This window comes from Arachis duranensis, chromosome 6, assembly GCF_000817695.3.
Source record: "Arachis duranensis cultivar V14167 chromosome 6, aradu.V14167.gnm2.J7QH, whole genome shotgun sequence".
NCBI lineage: Eukaryota > Viridiplantae > Streptophyta > Magnoliopsida > Fabales > Fabaceae > Arachis > Arachis duranensis.
Window position 1 is genome coordinate 94,408,444 of NC_029777.3, and position 16,957 is coordinate 94,425,400.

The following is a 16,957-nucleotide window of genomic DNA, read 5'->3' on the forward strand; positions in this document are numbered from 1 at the left end:
AAGGTTGAAGACCATTACATCCCTGCTGATTTTATAGTCCTAGAGACTGGGAAGTGCATGGATGAATCCATCATCCTTGGCAGACCCTTCCTAGCCACAGCAAAGGCTGTGATTGATGTTGACAAAGGAGAATTGATCATTCAAATGAATGAAGAATCCTTTGTATTTAAGGCTCAAGGATATCCCTCTATAACCATGGAGAGGAAGCATGAAGAGTTTCTCTCAAAACAGAGTCAAACAGAGCCCCCACAGTCAAACTCTAAGTTGAGTGTTGGGAGGCCACAACCAACTTCTAAGTTTGGTGTTGAACCCCCACATTCAAACTCTAAGTTTGGTGTTGGGAGGTTCCAACATTGCTCTGAGTACCTGTGAGGCTCCATGAGAGCCCACTGTCAAGCTACTGACATTAAAGAAGCACTTGTTGGGAGGCAACCCAATGTTATATTTATCTATTTTCCATTGTTATTTTATGTTTTCTATAGGTTGATGATCATGGGAAGTCACAAAATCAATTGAAAAAGCAAAAACAGCATGAAAAACAGAAAGAAAAATAGCACATCTTGGAGGAAAACATGCTGGCGTTTAAACGCTAGTAAGGGCAGCAAATGGGCGTTTAACGCCTAGTCTGGCACCATTCTGGGTGTTTAACGCCAGAAAGGGGCACCAGCCTGGTGTTAAATGCCAGGAAGGGGCAAGAAGCTAGCATTAAATGCCAGAAATGGGCACCAGCCCGGCGTTTAACGCTAGAATTGGCAAAACGAGCATTTTTGCTCGCCACTTGGTGCAGGGATGAATTTTTCTTGACACCTCAAGCTTTGTGGACCCCACAGGATCCTCACCTACCCCACCACTCTCTCTCTTCTTCACCCATTCACCAATCACCTCAACACCTCTTCTCCAAAACCCCCTCACCTATCAAATCCCACTATTCTCTTCACCACTCACATCCATCCTTCATAAAAACCCCCCCACCTACCTCACCATTCAAATTCAAACCACTTTCCCTCCCAAACCCACCTATAATGGCCAAACCCATCTTCACTTCTTCATTTTCACATAACCTAAACAGTAGTTCTCCCCCTTGGCCGAACCACAAAGCCACATCCATCTCCTCTATTTCTTCTTCTTCTACTCTCTTCTTACTTCTTTTGCTCGAGGACGAGCAAACCTTCTAAGTTTGGTGTGGAAAAAGCATTGCTTTTTATTTTTCCATAACCATTTATGGCATCTAAGGCCGGAGAAACCTCTAGAAAGAGGAAAGGGAAGGCAAAAGCTTCCACCTCCGAGTCATGGGAGATGGAGAGATTCATCTCAAGGGTGCATCAAGACCACTTCTATGAAGTTGTGGCCATGAAGAAGGTGATCCCCGAGGTCCCTTTCAAACTCAAAAAGAGTGAATATACGGAGATCCGACATGAGATCCGAAGAAGAGGTTGGGAAGTTCTTACCAACCCCGTTCAACAAGTCGGAATCTTAATGGTTCAAGAGTTCTATGCCAATGCATGGATCACCAAGAACCATGATCAAAGTGTGAACCCAGACCCAAAGAATTGGCTTACAATGGTTCGGGGAAAATGATTAGATTTTAGTCCGGAAGATGTAAGGTTGGCATTCAACTTGCCCATGATACAAGGAGATGAACACCCTAACACTAGAAGGGTCAACTTTGATCAAAGGTTGGACCAAGTCCTCATAGACATTTGTGAAGAGGGCGCTCAATGGAAGAGAGATTCAAGAGGGAAGCCGGTTCAACTGAGAAGGCATGACCTCAAGCCCGTGGCTAGAGGATGGTTGGAGTTCATCCAACGCTCAATCATTCCCACTAGCAACCAGTCCGAAGTTACTATAGACCGGGCTATCATGATTCATAGCATCATGATTGGAGAGGAAGTAGAAGTTCATGAGGTTATAGCCCAAGAACTTTATAAGGTGGCGGACAAGTCCTCTACCTTGGCAAGGTTAGCCTTCCCTCATCTCATTTGTCACCTCTATTATTCAGTCGGAATTGACATAGAGGGAGACACCCTCATTAATGAGGACAAGCCCATCACTAAGAAAAGTATGGAGCAAACAAGAGATCCCACTCATCATGAAATCCCTGAGATGCCTCAAAGGATACACTTTCCTCCACAAAACTATTGGGAGCAAATCAACACCTCCCTAGGAGAATTGAGTTCCAACATGGGATAACTAAGGGTGGAGCACCAAGAACATTCCATTCTCCTCCATGAAATTAGAGAAGATCAAAGAACCATGAGAGAGGAGCAACAAAGGCATGGAAGAGACATTGAGGAGATAAAGCACTCCATAAGATCTTCAAGAGGAAGAACAAGCCGCCATCACTAAGGTGGACCCGTTCTTTAATCTCCTTGTTCTTTAATTTTCTGTTTTTCGAATTTTCATGCTTATATTCATCTATGTTTGTGTCTTATGATCATTAGTGTCTTAGTGTCTATGCCTTAAAGTTATGAATGTCCTATGAATCCATCACCTTTCTTAAATGAAAAATGTTCTTAATTGAAAAAGAAAAGAATTGCATGAATTTTGAATTTTATAACAGATTAATTCTTTTGATGTGGTGGCAATACTTTGACTTCTGAATGTATGCTTGAACAGTGCATATGTCTTTTGAATTTGTTGTTCATGAATGTTGGCTCGTGAAAGAATGATGAAAAAGGAGACATGTTACTGAGGATCTGAAAAATCATAAAAATGATTCTTGAAGCAAGAAAAAGCAGTGAAAAAAAAGAAAGAAAGGAAGAGAGGAAAAAGAAGAAGAAAAAAATAAAGTCATGATCCAAGGCAAAAAGAGTGTGCTTAAGAACCTTGGACACCTCTAATTGGGGACTCTAGCAAAGCTGAGTCACAATCTGAAAAGGTTCACCCAGTTATGTGTCTGTGGCATGTATGTATCCGATGGTAATACTGGAAGACAGAGTGCTTTGGGCCACGGCCAAGACTCGTAAAGTAGCTGTGTTCAAGAATCATCATACTTTACTAGGAGAGTCAATAACACTATCTGGATTCTGAGTTCCTATAGAAGCCAATCATTCTGAATTTCAAAGGATAGAGTGAGATGCCAAAACTGTTCAGAGGCAAAAAGCTACAAGCCCCGCTCATCTAATTGATACTGATCTTCATAGAGGTTTTTAGAATTCATTGCATATTCTCTTCTTTTTATCTTAATTGATTTTCAGTTGCTTGGGGACAAGCAACAATTTAAGTTTGGTGTTGTGATGAGCGGATAATTTATACGCTTTTTGGCATTGTTTTTATATAGTTTTTAGTAAGTTTAAGCTACTTTTAGGGATGTTTTCACTAGTTTTTATGATAAATTCACATTTCTGGACTTTACTATGAGTTTGTGTGATTTTCTGTGATTTCAGGTATTTTCTGGCTGAAATTGAGGGACCTGAGCAAAAATCTGATTCAGAGGCTGAAAAGGCCTGCAGATGCTGTTGGATTTTAACCTCCCTGCACTCGAAGTGGATTTTCTGGAGCTACAGAAGCCCAATTGGCACGCTCTCAATTGCGTTGGAACTTAGACATCCTGGGCTTTCCAGCAATGTATAATAGTCCATACTTTGTCTGAGATTTGATGGCCCAAACAGGCGTTCGAAATCAGCTCAAGAATTCTGGCGTAAAACGCCGAAACTGGCACAAGAATGGGAGCTAAACGCCCAAACTGGCACAAAAGCTGGCGTTTAACTCCAAGAAAAGTCTCTACACATGAAAGCTTCAATGCTCAGCTCAAGCACACACCAAGTGGGCCTGGAAGTGGATTTTTATGACATTTACTCATCTTTGTAAACCCTAAGCTACTAGTTCTCTACAAATAGGACCTTTTGCTATTGTATTAGGGAGATCTTTTGATCATGTTTTTATGATTGAACCCTCTTTGGGAGGCTGGCCATTCGGCCATGCCTAGACCTTGTTCTTATGTATTTTCAATGGTGGAGTTTCTACACACCATAGATTAAGGTGTGGAGCTCTGCTGTACCTCGAGTATTAATGCAATTACTATTGTTCTTCTATTCAATTCAGCTTATTCTTGTTCTAAGAGTCATTCTCACCTATGAACGTGTGCCTGACAACCACCTCCGTTCTACCTTAGATTGAGTGGATATCTCTTGGATCCCTTAATCGGAATCTTCGTGGTATAAGCTAGAATTGATGGCGGCATTCAAGAGAATCCGGAAGGTCTAAACCTTTTCTGTGGTATTCTGAGTAGGATTCAAAGATTGAATGACTGTGATGAGCTTCAAACTCCTGAAGGCTGGGCGTCAGTGACAGACGCAAAAGAATCACTGGATTCTATTCCAACCTGATTGAGAACCGACAGATGATTAGCCGTGCTGTGACAGAGCGCGTTGAACATTTTCACTGAGAGGACAGGACTGTAGCCATTGACAACGGTGATGTCCAACATACAGCTTTCCATGGAAAGGAGTAAGAAGGATTGGATGAAGACAGTAGGAAAGCAGAGAGACGGAAGGGACAAAGCATCTCCATACGCTTATCTGAAATTCTCACCAATGAGTTACATAAGTATCTCTATCCTTATTTTATGTTTTATGTTATCCTCCATAACCATTTGAGTTCACCTGACTGAGATTTACAAGATGACCATAGCTTGCTTCATACCAACAATCTCCGTGGGATCGACCCTTACTCGCGTAAGGTTTATTACTTGGACGACCCAGTGCACTTGCTGGTTAGTTGTGCGAAGTTGTGATAAAGAGTTGAAATTGCAATTGAGCATACCATGTTGATGGCGCCATTGATGATCACAATTTCATGCACCAACAATCCAGCCATTCCACACACTGTAAATAGGATCCTGTCTCTAGAGCATGTGGAGCTCATCCATGAGAGCACAAGGAAGAAGTTCACTGTAAGGGGCGAAATTTTTAGCCCCTATCCATCTCCATAAGGAGCTAACCGTCAAGCTAGTGACATTAAAGAAGCGGTTATTCGGAGGCAACCCAACCATAATTAGTTATTTCTGTTTTTTCATTAAGTTTATTTCATTTATATCAGTTTAATTTTCAGGTTTTCTTTAAGTTTGTGATCATGTGTAATAATTAGAACAGAAACAGAAACAGTCAGAGCTGGAAATAGAACACCTTGGAGCAGAGACCTTACTAGCATTGAACGCCAGGCAAAGAAGACAGATTGGGCGTTCAATGCCCATGAGGAACACATTTCTAGCATTGAACGCCAGCCAGGAGGCAGAGACCTGGCATTGCACGCTAGGTAGGAACACCCCCAATGGGCGTTCAACGCCCAATCAGAGGCATATAGCTAGCGTTGAACGCCAGCCAAGAGTAGGAGCTGGGTGTTCAACGCCTACAAGGGGGTAGGGAACACGAATTCCCTAATCCCTCAGGATTAGTAGGTCCCACAGAATCTTCACCTACCCTATATTTTTCTCTCTCTTACTTTCACTCTTCCCCACACACCCTTCCCTATAAATCCTTTAACCCAATCACATCCATATCACTTCCCAAAACCATCATAACTCCCACCAACCCCCACCCACTTTAAATTCAAAATTTTCCACCCAATTTCCACCCATTCATTCGAACCCAACCTATCCCACTCCTATAAATAACCCCTTCTTCCTACCTTTCATACACACATCATCCATACACTAAAGCCCTACTTGGCTGAATCCACTATCCCTCTCCATCTCCTCTATTCTCTTCTTCTTCTACTCTTTTTTTCCTATTTTGCTCGAGGACGAGAAGAGCTTTTAAGTTTGGTGTTGGAAAAGCCTTGCCTTTTACTTTCCATTCATACTGATGGCACCCAAAGTCGGAGAATCCACTAGAAAGAGGAAAGGAAAAGCAGTTGCTTCTACATCCAAATCTTGGGATATGGAAAGATTCATCACCAAAACTCACCAAGACCACATCTATGAAGTAGTGGCAAAGAAGAGGGTAATTCCTGAAGTCCCTTTAGGCTAAAAAAGAATGAGTATCAGGAGATCCGAAGAGAAATCCAGAGGAAAAGTTGGGAAGTCCTAACCAATCCTATCCCGGATGTTGGGATCTTGATGGTGCAAGAGTTCTATGCTAATGCATGGGTCACAAAAAACCATGATACAAGCGTGAACCCAAGTCCCAAAAATTGGCATACCATGGTCCGAGGGCGGCCCCTGGATTTCAGCTCGGAAAATGTAAGGTTGGTGCTCTATTTGCCAATAATGCAAGGAGACCCACATCCTTACACTAGGAGAGTTAATTTCAACCAGAGGTTGGACCAAGTCCTTTCAGACATTTGTGTGGAAGGAGCTCAGTGGAAATGGGATGCTCAAGGCAAGCCTATCCAACTAAGAAGTGACCATTGACAGAGTTATCATGATTCATTGCATCATGATTGGAAGTGAGGTGGAGGTACATGAGGTCATACCTCAATAGTTGTACAAGAAAGCTGAAAAGCCTTCCACCTTAGCAAGGCTGTCATTCCCCCACCTTATCTGTCATCAACTGAAATTGTGATAGAAGGAGACATCCCTATTGATGAGGACAAGCCCATCACTAAAAGAATGATGGAACAAACTAGAGAGCCAGCACATGGACCACAACAAGAGCATGTGGAGCTGCCTTAACAAGATATCCCTGAGATGCCTCAAGGATGCATTTTCCTTCCCAAGGCTATTGGGACCAATTGCACACTTCTCTAGGAGAATTAAGCTCCAGCATGGATCAACTAAGGATGGGACATCAAGAACATTCCACCATCCTCCATGACATAAGAGAAGAACAACAACCATGAGGGAAGAATAACAGAGGCAGGGGCGTGACATAGAAGAGATCAAGCACTCCATTGGATCCACCAGAAGGAGTAATAGCCGCCATCACTAAGGTGGATCCTTTCCCTCAATTCCCTTTGCTTATACTATTTTTCTTTTTTCCTTGTATTTTGTTTTATTGTCTATTTCTAGTGCAAGATCATCTTTATGTCTTAAAGCTATGAATTATTCCATGCATCTCTCACCTTGCTTAAAAGAAAATTTTATTTGAAAAAGAAAAGTAAGATGCATGAATTTCGAGTTATATATTAAGAATAGTTCAATTATTTGATGTGGTGGCATTATTTTTGCTTTCTGAATGTATGAATAAATAGTGCATATTTGATGTTGGAGTTAAGAATGTTGGCTCTTGAAAGAATGATGATGAAAGTGAAGTATTATTGGTAATATGAAAAATTCAAAAATTGATTCTTGAACCAAGAAAAAGCAGCAAAAAGCAATAAAAGAAAAAAATATTATATGCGAAAAAACAAGCAGAAAAAGAAAGAAACAGAAAAAGCCAATAGCTCTTTAAACCAAAAGGCAAGAGCAAAAATTCAATAGCTCTTTAAACCAAAAAGCAAGAGCAAGGATCCAAGACTTTGAGCATCAATGATTAGGAGGGCCTAAAACAAATATCTTAGCCTAAACAGTTCAAATGAGCTGCTTTCCTAACTATATGCTTGTGGTGTGAAGGTGTCATGTGAAAAGCTTGAAATTAAGCAGTTAAAGTCATGATCCAAAGCAAAAGAGTGTGCTTAAGAGCTCTTGACACCACTGGTTGGGGATTCTAGCAAAGCTGAATCACAATCCGAAAGGGTTCACCCAGTTAAGTATCTGTGGCGTTTATGTATCCGATAGTAATACTGAAAAACAAAGCACTTTGGGTCACGGCCAAGACTCAAAAGAAGCTGTGTTCAAGAATAAAAAGAACTTAACTAAGAGAATCAATAATATCATCTGGATTCTAAGTTCCTAAAGATGCCAACTATTCTGAGTTTCAATGGAAAGTGAGATGCCAAAACTATTCAGAAGCAAAAAGCTACTAGTCCTGCACATCTAATTGAAACAAAGCTTCATTAAAAACACTGAAATTTATTGTATCCTTTTCTTCTTTTTATCCTACTTTGTTTTTAGTTGCTTAGGAACAAGCAACAGTTTAAGTTTGGTGTTCTGATGAGCAGATATTTTATACGCTTTTTGGCATCATTTTCATATAGTTTTTACTATGTTTTGTTTGAGTTTTATTATATTTTCATAGCTTTTAGTGAAAATTTCATATTTTTGGATTCAACTTTGAGTTTGTGTGTTTTATGGTGATTTCAGGTATTTTCTGGCTAAAATTGAGGAGGTTGAGCAAAAGTCTGATTCAGAGACAGAGAAAGGGTTGCAGATGCTGTCAGGATCTAAACTCCGTGCACTTGAAGGAGCTTTTTTGAAGCTATAGAAGTCTAAATGGCCCGCTCTCAATGGATATGGAAAGCTAACATCCAGATCTTTCTAAACATATATAATAGTCTGTACTTTCCTTTGGAAATAAGGGCCCCAAGCTGGCATTCAACGCCAGCCACCAGCCCCCATTCCTGGCATCCAGCGCCCACAGGGGAGCAGCTAACATCCAACGCCCAAAAGAGAGTCCCAAGTTAGTGTTCAACACCCCCAAAGGGTACTAGCTCGTGAAAGGCAGTCAAGCTCAGCCCAAACACTCACCAAGTGGTCCCCAGAAGTGGATTTTTGCACTATCAACCTAGTTTATCCTGTTTCTGTAATTCTTAGTTATTAGATTAGTATATATAGGAGGAGATCACCCTTATTTAGGATCTTCTTCCTTCCCCCACTTTATTTTTGAACATCATATTGTACAGTATGTGTCACTAACCTCCTAAGGTTAAGGTTAGGAGTTCTGCTGGGTTTCATAGATTAATAATATTGCTAGGCAATAGAGTACCTGGGCAACTTTGGATACATGACATGAAATCCTGTTGACCGTGGGTAAGTGAGGTCTCTGTGTCGCTAAGGCTAGAGTCTGAGAAGCAGCATTCCCTGATTCGAAAGATCTGCCTTGTCTGTGGCACCTTGAGTAGGGTCATGAAGGGGAGTGGATTGCTTAGAGCTTTATCTTCGGCTATAGTGAGAAACCTAGAGGTGGCTTGATGAGAGGACATGAGTTAATCACTTACGGCTACCATTGAAGGAATCAAAAAGTTATTGAAGCAGACAATAAGAAAAGTTAATCCGAAAAGACAAAGCATCTTCGAAGCCTCAACCGTTTTTATACCTTTGATTTCCCACATATCTAGTAACGTTTTATTTATTTATTCTATTTTATGCGTTTTTCGTGACAACTTATAATTTCTATCCGCCTAACTAAGATCTGTAAGATAACCACTACTTTCTCAAACCAACAATCTCCATGGGATCGACCCTCACTCACCTGAGGTATTACTTGGACGACCCGGTATACTTGCCAGTCTATTTGTGCAAAACGTGCAGAACTAGTTTCGTGCACCAGCCGACCAAGATTTCTCATTTTCAAGTCCCTTCTTCATTAAATCCTATCCCTTGAACACGAAAATTCTCAACCTTTTTACCATAATTGATTTAGCAAAGACTTTGAATTTTTATTTAAAGAAACCTTAATCACAAATTTTACAAAAACTGCATTTTTACCACCTTTTAGACATAATTTTTGAGAGAGAAAGAGAGAAAAATAGTACACTGGTGCACGAAATTGCAATCACACTTTTGCAACTCCGCACAACTAACCAGCAAGTGCACTGGGTCGTCCAAGTAATACCTTACGTGAGTAAGGGTCGATCCCACGGAGATTGTCGGCTTGAAGCAAGCTATGGTTATCTTGTAAATCTTAGTCAGGATATCAAAAATTATCAGGATTGATTGTAAAAAGCAAAAGAACATGAAATAAGTACTTGTTCTGCAGTGATAGAGAATAGGTTGAGGTTTTGGAGATGCTCTGTCTTCTGAACCTCTGCTTTCCTACTGTCTTCTTCTTCAAACACGCAAGGCTCCTTCCATGGCAAGCTGTATGTAGGGTTTCACCGTTGTCAATGGCTACCTCCCATCCTCTCAGTGAAAATGTTCAACGCACCCTGTCACGGCACGGCTAATCATCTGTCGGTTCTCAATCAGGCTGCGTTTGCCCTGTATCACCTTCACTCCCTCACTCACGCAATACACACCCTCCTCCTCACTCAACACACACGAAGAAATCAGAAAGCTAAGGGGGAGAACAGGAAGAAGAAGAGAGGAGAGGGAAGGAAGGAGAGAACGACGGCGGCTAACTGGCTAGGGATCTGCCGTCGTCGTCGTCGAATGCCAGTGAGAGAGAGAGAGCTCGAGGAAGAGAAAACGCAATGGAGGAGAGAAGAAAGGGGTGCTCCGTCGCCGCTGAAGCTCCACCGCCGCTGCTAGGGCTTGTTGCCGTCGCCGTTCTGCCACCGCCAGGCTGATGTACCGCCGCCGAGGATCTCGAATGGGATGTCTCACCGCCGTTGTGCTCTGTCGCCGCGCTGCCATCGACTGGAGCTCGTCGCTGAGTTGCTGCACCGTCTCCAAGCCGTTGCGTCGCCGCTCATCTCTTCTTCACCGTCGCCGCTCATCACCATGGTCGTATCCTCTGTCACCAGGTAAGCATTCTCTGTTCTGTATCCTCTCTTTCTCGCTCATTCTGTAACTCGCTCTCACTTTTCAGTTTGAAGGTGTATATGGTTTTGATAGTGGTTAATTGAGATAGAGAATGTATGTATCAATTTTTAATTGGTTCTGTGAAATTTTGGGGGTTTTGGGTTCTAATTTTAGGTTTTCAATTAGTTTAGTATCTTAAGGAAAAATTAGTGAAAAGAACAGGTTTCACACTGAAATATTCTGATTTATGTCTTGGTTCATACGCATTCCTTGAATATAGTGGCTGCTTTCAATTTCCAGCTTCAAGCTATATTCCTCTCTGATGCCTTTTTTGGTTATGTTTTCTTTGCTTTGGGTGTGTTACATGGAAATTTGATTACCAATTTAAATTCTCGTTAATCATATAAACCAGGAATTCATCTGAAAACTAAAGAATTAAGCTGTATTTTTCTGTAGGCAAACAAGATTTAATTGGTTATTTATCTGATTGATTATTGTTTTTATTTTTATGTTGGTTATGGTGTACAGATATAAAATCAGGACATGGAAGTGGACATATTGAGCAGACTAAACCACCTAAATCTTATTTCCTTGATTGGCTCCTGTGCAGAGAAACCATTTTTCTGCTTCGCTTTATTTTGTCAGTGCATAAACCTCTTAATTTAACATTACGCATTCACATGATACTCAGTTCGGGGAACACACAACTTTTACTTTATCAAAAGAAAGAATAATAATAACACCAGAAAAGGAAATCTTTTCTAAACTATGCATGCAACCCTTCTTGTTATTATTGGTATCAATTATGAACCAATAGTGATTTATCATCATCAATCAAATGATTTATCATTATTTTGTTTAATTTTGGATGTTAGTTTATTTATTGAAGATTATTTTTTGGCCAGTAGTGTAATGGAAACAAAGCTCAATTGCTGTGAAGAATGTGCCTCAAATTATGAAAAGAAATCTCAATTTCTCAGACCAGGCCACAAGAAAACGTTACCTTTATGGCTTCAGCCTCATACCACCGAAACAAATCATCAGAAGGTATTAGTTAAACAAACAAATAAATTAAGTTTAGTGATCAGTGATGGCTTATGAATAATAATTGAATGTATTAAATTTCAGGATGAATTAACCAGTTGAAAAGGAAATGGAATAGGCTATGCCAGTGTCTTCACCAAACCAAACAAGAAGCTCAGGATTATTGGAGCAACAACAATAGTTGGAATGCAAAGTCCTACACTTTTAACAATAATTCATCAAGTTCTGTGTCTTTTACAGATAAACCAACACCAATACATAACTCCAATCTTGTACCTAGATTCAGACGTCAAAATTCTTGCACCATTGAGTTCAATTTCAGCGATAAAAGGCAAGCAACAACAGAACCAGTCTTAGGTTCCATGGAATTATTGGAAGGTAAAGAAGTAATAAAGACTACTCTTGCTCTTGGGAATGGTGGTTCTGGTTCAGGTAGTGAAACGGTGGTGGTGGAAAATATAACCAATAGAACACTGCGAAGAACTCATTTTTGAAACATATCGCTTTTTTGAATCCAGTTTTCCAAGATTGTTTAACTAATTTGTTGTTACAACTAACAGACCAGAAAACTCACTCTACAAAGTCTCTAGGTTAATTTTAATTTTGTTGTTTGGATTTTGTTTGAATTTAATTTTTTTTCCATGTGCTTTGATGTGAGAATGCAGACAGTAATTTGGGTTTTACTGAGATTTGATTAATAGTATCATAACAAGTTGGGGTTGGGGTTGAGTTCCCATTAGATATAAGTTACATAACTCTACCGTGTGAAGTGCTACTTCATAAATCATAATCATTCTTAAGCTTATTATGCTGTATGTATCTGATTCATGTGCAAAAAAGTAGCTTAACTGTCCATTCATACCTCAATTATATTCAATTGCATGTCATTATTCCATTATATCTTTTCTATTATTCAAAGGTAATAAATCATAGAACTGTTACAATAATGTAAAAACATGAATTATGCGGAGTACCTGGAGAAATATTTTTTATTTTATTAGGTGAAAAATTAACTTATCATGATTAATTTGTGAAATTTTGATAATATTTCAGATATATATTTCTTCATTGCTGGCTTTTTTATTTTTTTTCCTAAATTGTTTGTATACTGGATATGGAAGGGAGCCTTGGAGCAATGATTTAAGTTTCTCCAAGTCATTTCTAGGTCACAAGCTCAAGCTGTGTAATTAGTCACTACCACTTGCATTGAGTTATGTGTTTCTTGGTTCACCGTCGCCGCTCATTACCGCGCTCACCAAGTAAGAATTCTGTGCCTCATTTTCTTCTTCTCGCTCATTCTCTCGCTCTCTCTCACTCACCCTCTCTGTGAAGTGTCGAAGAAACTGTGTGCTCTCTCCCGACCGCTTCTCTGCTCTGCTGTAAAGCATCAAGGTTTCCGATGAGTCAAAGCATCGATCCCTAACAAGCGAGGTAAGCACCCGATGATGATGATGGTTCTGTGAAATTTGAGAGGTTTTGGGTTTAGATTTTAGGGTTTTTAATTGGAGGTTTTAGCTTCTGTATTCTGCATTGTTTATTTGTGGACTGTCAGATCAAACTAAAATCACCAATGTAAATTTCACCATGTGTCAGCTGAATTATTATTCTTATTTTTGTTATTATTGTTATTGTTGATTTTTTCTTGTTTAAATTTCACTTTTAAAGAGAGCAGAGTATTCTCAAGAGAGGATTATTCTTATGCTTTTAAATTGCTTTGTTGATTGAATCAATAACTTGAAGTACCTGTGAATTCTGAGATTTGGGAACCCAAGCTTGATTTGAGACATATGCAGTGATTGCAGTCAATTGAGTGTTCCAATTTCTGCTGAAATGGGAGAATATATATTGTAGAATTTAGATGGACACTTTCATATGGTAATATTATGACACTTATGCAGCTAATTTTTTAACTGTCAATACTCTGCTTCAATTTCTGACGTGCTGTCTGACTCAACTAGCGCAAGCTGAATGGATCTTGTGTTTGTCAGTCTTCTTCCTTCTCTGTTTTCTTTTTTTTGTCATTTTTATTTTCTCGTTGAGGAAGAACTTGATTTTCCAAAGAGTGAAGGATCTTTAGCTGGTAGCATTAACATTCATTCCCCTGCTTGTTGCTGCATTAGATTGCTATTCTTTTTGCTTTTTCTGCGTTGAGTTGAAGGGTGAACTTGAATACACAATGCACATATATATCCAAATCAGTTAGATATATCTATGTTTATGAGTTACAAAATATAAATCTGATTAACTTGTTTCTAAATTATTGTTAACAAGTATAGACTTTTCTGACCTGTCCTTCTCTTGTGGTTTTTCTGCTGATATATAATTCAGATTCAGCTTTTGTTCCGAGGGTTACCTAAAACTGGAGGTCGATCTCAAACGAGATCTTCTGTGCTGGTTGGAGCGGTTGTGTCCGACTTGTTAGACTTGGTGGTAGTGCTGATCCTTCGTCCCTGGAGGGTGGGGTACCTGCAAGGGACTCCGATGCTTAAGTTAGCAAGGGTATTAAGTAGGTATTGAATAGAATCAGAGTATGAGTTATACCTGGGTGCTCCAGTGTATTTATAATAGTGAGATGTGACCTTCTTTGGATAAGATAAGTTAGTTATCTTATCTTATCTTATCTTTTGTCGAGGTTAGCTTATCTTCCATGGAACCGCCCTTATCTCTATAGGCTTGGGCTGCCTTTGGATCGGGGTCGTATTCCTTGAGTTGGGCCCTTCTTTGGGCTTTCTTGTCGATTTGGCCAAGTTCTTTACGAAGAAGTCAGTCCGCTTGACCTAAAGAGGTCGGTCACTTTGCTACTGAACATCCCGGCTCGGACAGCTCAACCCAGGGTATGAATAGTGCCCCTGCTTGAGCTCGGTCTTTTTTTTTGAGGTCGAGTCCTTGACTTCGGTCCTTCTCTAGTGAAGCCGAACTTAAGGATTTTGTCGATTCCTTTGTAGAAGCTTTTTGAATGTGGAACATTTTTCTCAAAAAGCGCATGCTTTTATATCAGCGCTTTTGGGAACGTGCGAGGGTTTAATACCTTCACTAATTGGTATTAATTGCCCCGTTTTTCCTTGTGGCCTTTTATTTTGAATTTGTGATCAGAAAACGGTTTCCCTTATTCGCTCCTCTTTTTAACTTCTCCCTTCGTTCTCTTGCTCTCTGTCTTTCCCCCACATTTTGCTTTTCTTGCGTTGTGGCGTCGTTCAGTGATCAGTGATTCCGTCTCTCCATCTCCAACTTTTCTGAAGCTTCCTGCTTTTTTCCAGGTTGGTTCCATTTTCTTTTCGTTTTGCTTTGTCTTTAATTCTCTGGTAAATTGTTGATATTTGCTTGAATGTCGAAAAAGTTTGAACCTTTCTTATGATCTTGTGTTTTCTTGTCGATGTAATGTGTTTTTTCTTCTTCGTGTATTCCTGGTGTTTCTTCTTTGCGGTTTCCCAGGGGTTTGCATGTTTTATTGTTGCTTCTGGCTGTTATTTTTGGAAAAACTGTCTCTTGCTACTTAATTTCAAAAGATCCTTGTTGCTGTACATTTGTGGGAGATAATGATACCTATAGTTTGCTTTTTGCTTGGAGTGCATTTTCTTGACTTCCTCTTGATACTTTTTAGGGTTTTTGCTTGACTCTGCAAAAGATTATGTTTTTGACGATTTTCTGCTTGGTGTTGTTGACAATGCTCTTTGTTGGTAGACTGTAGATAGATAGTGGCTTTGATGATTTTTGTGTTTCTACTTTCCTTTTTCAAAATGCTTTCTTTGTTTGAAGTCTTCTTTTCTTGTTTGAGAAATGCTGGGATGCGAGCTGTAGATTTTTCCTGAAAACCTTGCTTTGTTACTGCCTCCAAATGATGCCCCAGGACTTTGGTTTGAGTCTTGGGGTTTTCTTGTATTATTCCCAAATAGAAGATCTTATGGCTGCTAATTTATTATGGCAACCGAAATTTTGTTTTAGGATAATTTTTATTATTTAAAGAATATTGGATTGTATTATTATATATTATTTTTATTTTATAATATTTTACTAATTTAATTAAAATGATAGGATTATATATAATTATATTATTAAATATTAGGTTTTAGAAAAAAATTTTATATATATACAAAAAATAAAAAAAAACAATGAGGGACCTAAGGCTACACTTATATACAGTAGCTATAGTATACAAAAAAAAGGGACCTAAGGCTACGCTTATAAAAAGTAGCTATGATATACAATGTGGGTACGCTTTACAAGTGATGCAGTAGCGTTGAAAAGCGTAGTCTATTCTGGAAAAATGAAAGCTGAAAAGCGTAGCCTTTGGTCCTAGACAGCATCACTTGAAAAGCGTAGCCTATTCCCAAACGCCAAAAGCGTAGCCCTTGGTGCAGAAAAGCGTAGCCTTTGAGAATAGGCAACGGCCGAATAGGAATCACCCTGAAAAGCGTAGCCGTAGCCCAAAAAGCGTAGCCGTAGCCTAAGGCATCATTTTTTTTCACTTTTGGCTACACTTTTCAAGTGTACCTGAATGGGTGTTTTTCTTGTAGTGGGAGTTTGAAGCTCGTCACAGTCATTCAATCATTGAATCCTACTCAGAATACCACAGACAAGGTTTAGACCTTCCGGATTCTCTTGAATGCCGCCATCAATTCTAGCTTATACCACGAAGATTCTGATTAAGGAATCCAAGAGATATCTACTCAATCTAAGGTAGAACGGAGGTGGTTGTCCGGCACGCGTTCATAGTTGAGAATATGATGAGTGTCACGGATCATCACATTCATCCGGTTTAAGAACAAGTGATATCTTAGAACGGAAGCAAGCATGATTGAATAAGAAACAGTAGTAATTGCATTAATCCATCAAGACACAGCAGAGCTCCTCACCCCCAACCATGGGGTTTAGAGACTCATGCCGTGGAAAGTACACAAAGAAAGGTGTAAAGTGTCATGAGGTCATAAGGTACTGATACAATGTTCTGAGGCTGATTTGCCACGCCAGTTTGGGCCATCAAATCTTGGGCAAAGTATGGACTATTATATATTGCTGGAAAGCCCAGGATGTCTACTTTCCAACGCCGTTAAGAGCGCGCCAATTAGGCTTCTGTAGCTCCAGAAAAGCTACTTCGAGTGCAGGGAGGTCAGAATCCAACGGCATCTGCAGTCCTTTTCAGTCTCTGAATCAGATTTTTGCTCAGGACCCTCAATTTCAGCCAGAAAATACCTGAAATCACAGAAAAACACACAAACTCATAGTAAAGTCCAGAAAAGTGAATTTTAACTAAAAACTAATAAAAATATACTAAAAACTAACTAGATCATACCAAAAACATATTAAAAACAATGCCAAAAAGCGTATAAATTATCCGCTCATCACAACACCAAACTTAAATTGTTGCTTGTCCCCAAGCAACTGAAAATCAAAATAGGATAAAAAGAAGAGAATATACTATAGACTCCAAAATATCAAGGAAACTTAGCTCCAATTAGATGAGCGGGACTAGTA

General features: G+C 39.6%; 1 protein-coding gene across 4 annotated transcripts; it reads left to right on the forward strand.

Moving 5' to 3' along the window:
• Positions 1–10,020: 10,020 nt before the first annotated feature.
• Positions 10,021–13,364, forward strand: LOC107494711 (uncharacterized). Of its 4 annotated transcripts, none has more exons than XR_008010436.1 (6): positions 10,021–10,443; positions 10,970–11,081; positions 11,350–11,488; positions 11,570–11,917; positions 12,607–12,744; positions 12,818–13,364. XR_008010436.1 is itself a non-coding variant. In XM_021125100.2 (4 exons), the coding sequence occupies exons 1-4, from the start codon at positions 10,266–10,268 to the stop codon at positions 11,585–11,587; spliced, it is 450 nt and encodes a 149-aa protein (XP_020980759.1). In that variant the 5' UTR covers positions 10,021–10,265; the 3' UTR covers positions 11,588–12,515. The 4 variants fall into 4 exon arrangements, 1 of the variants encoding a protein (XP_020980759.1); XR_008010437.1 differs by having other exon boundaries at positions 11,570–11,863; XR_008010435.1 differs by having other exon boundaries at positions 11,347–11,488; positions 12,607–13,364.
• The last annotated feature ends 3,593 nt before the right edge of the window (positions 13,365–16,957 follow it).

Excerpts from the sequence above, each read along its gene's own strand:
- LOC107494711 (XM_021125100.2), top strand. The coding sequence starts at position 10,266 with ATGTACCGCCGCCGAGGATCTCGAATGGGATGTCTCACCGCCGTTGTG. Across the intron at positions 10,444-10,969 it reads GTCGTATCCTCTGTCACCAG|ATATAAAATCAGGACATGGA; the intron begins GTAAGCATTCTC and ends TATGGTGTACAG. Across the intron at positions 11,082-11,346 it reads TTTCTGCTTCGCTTTATTTT|TAGTGTAATGGAAACAAAGC; the intron begins GTCAGTGCATAA and ends TTTTTTGGCCAG.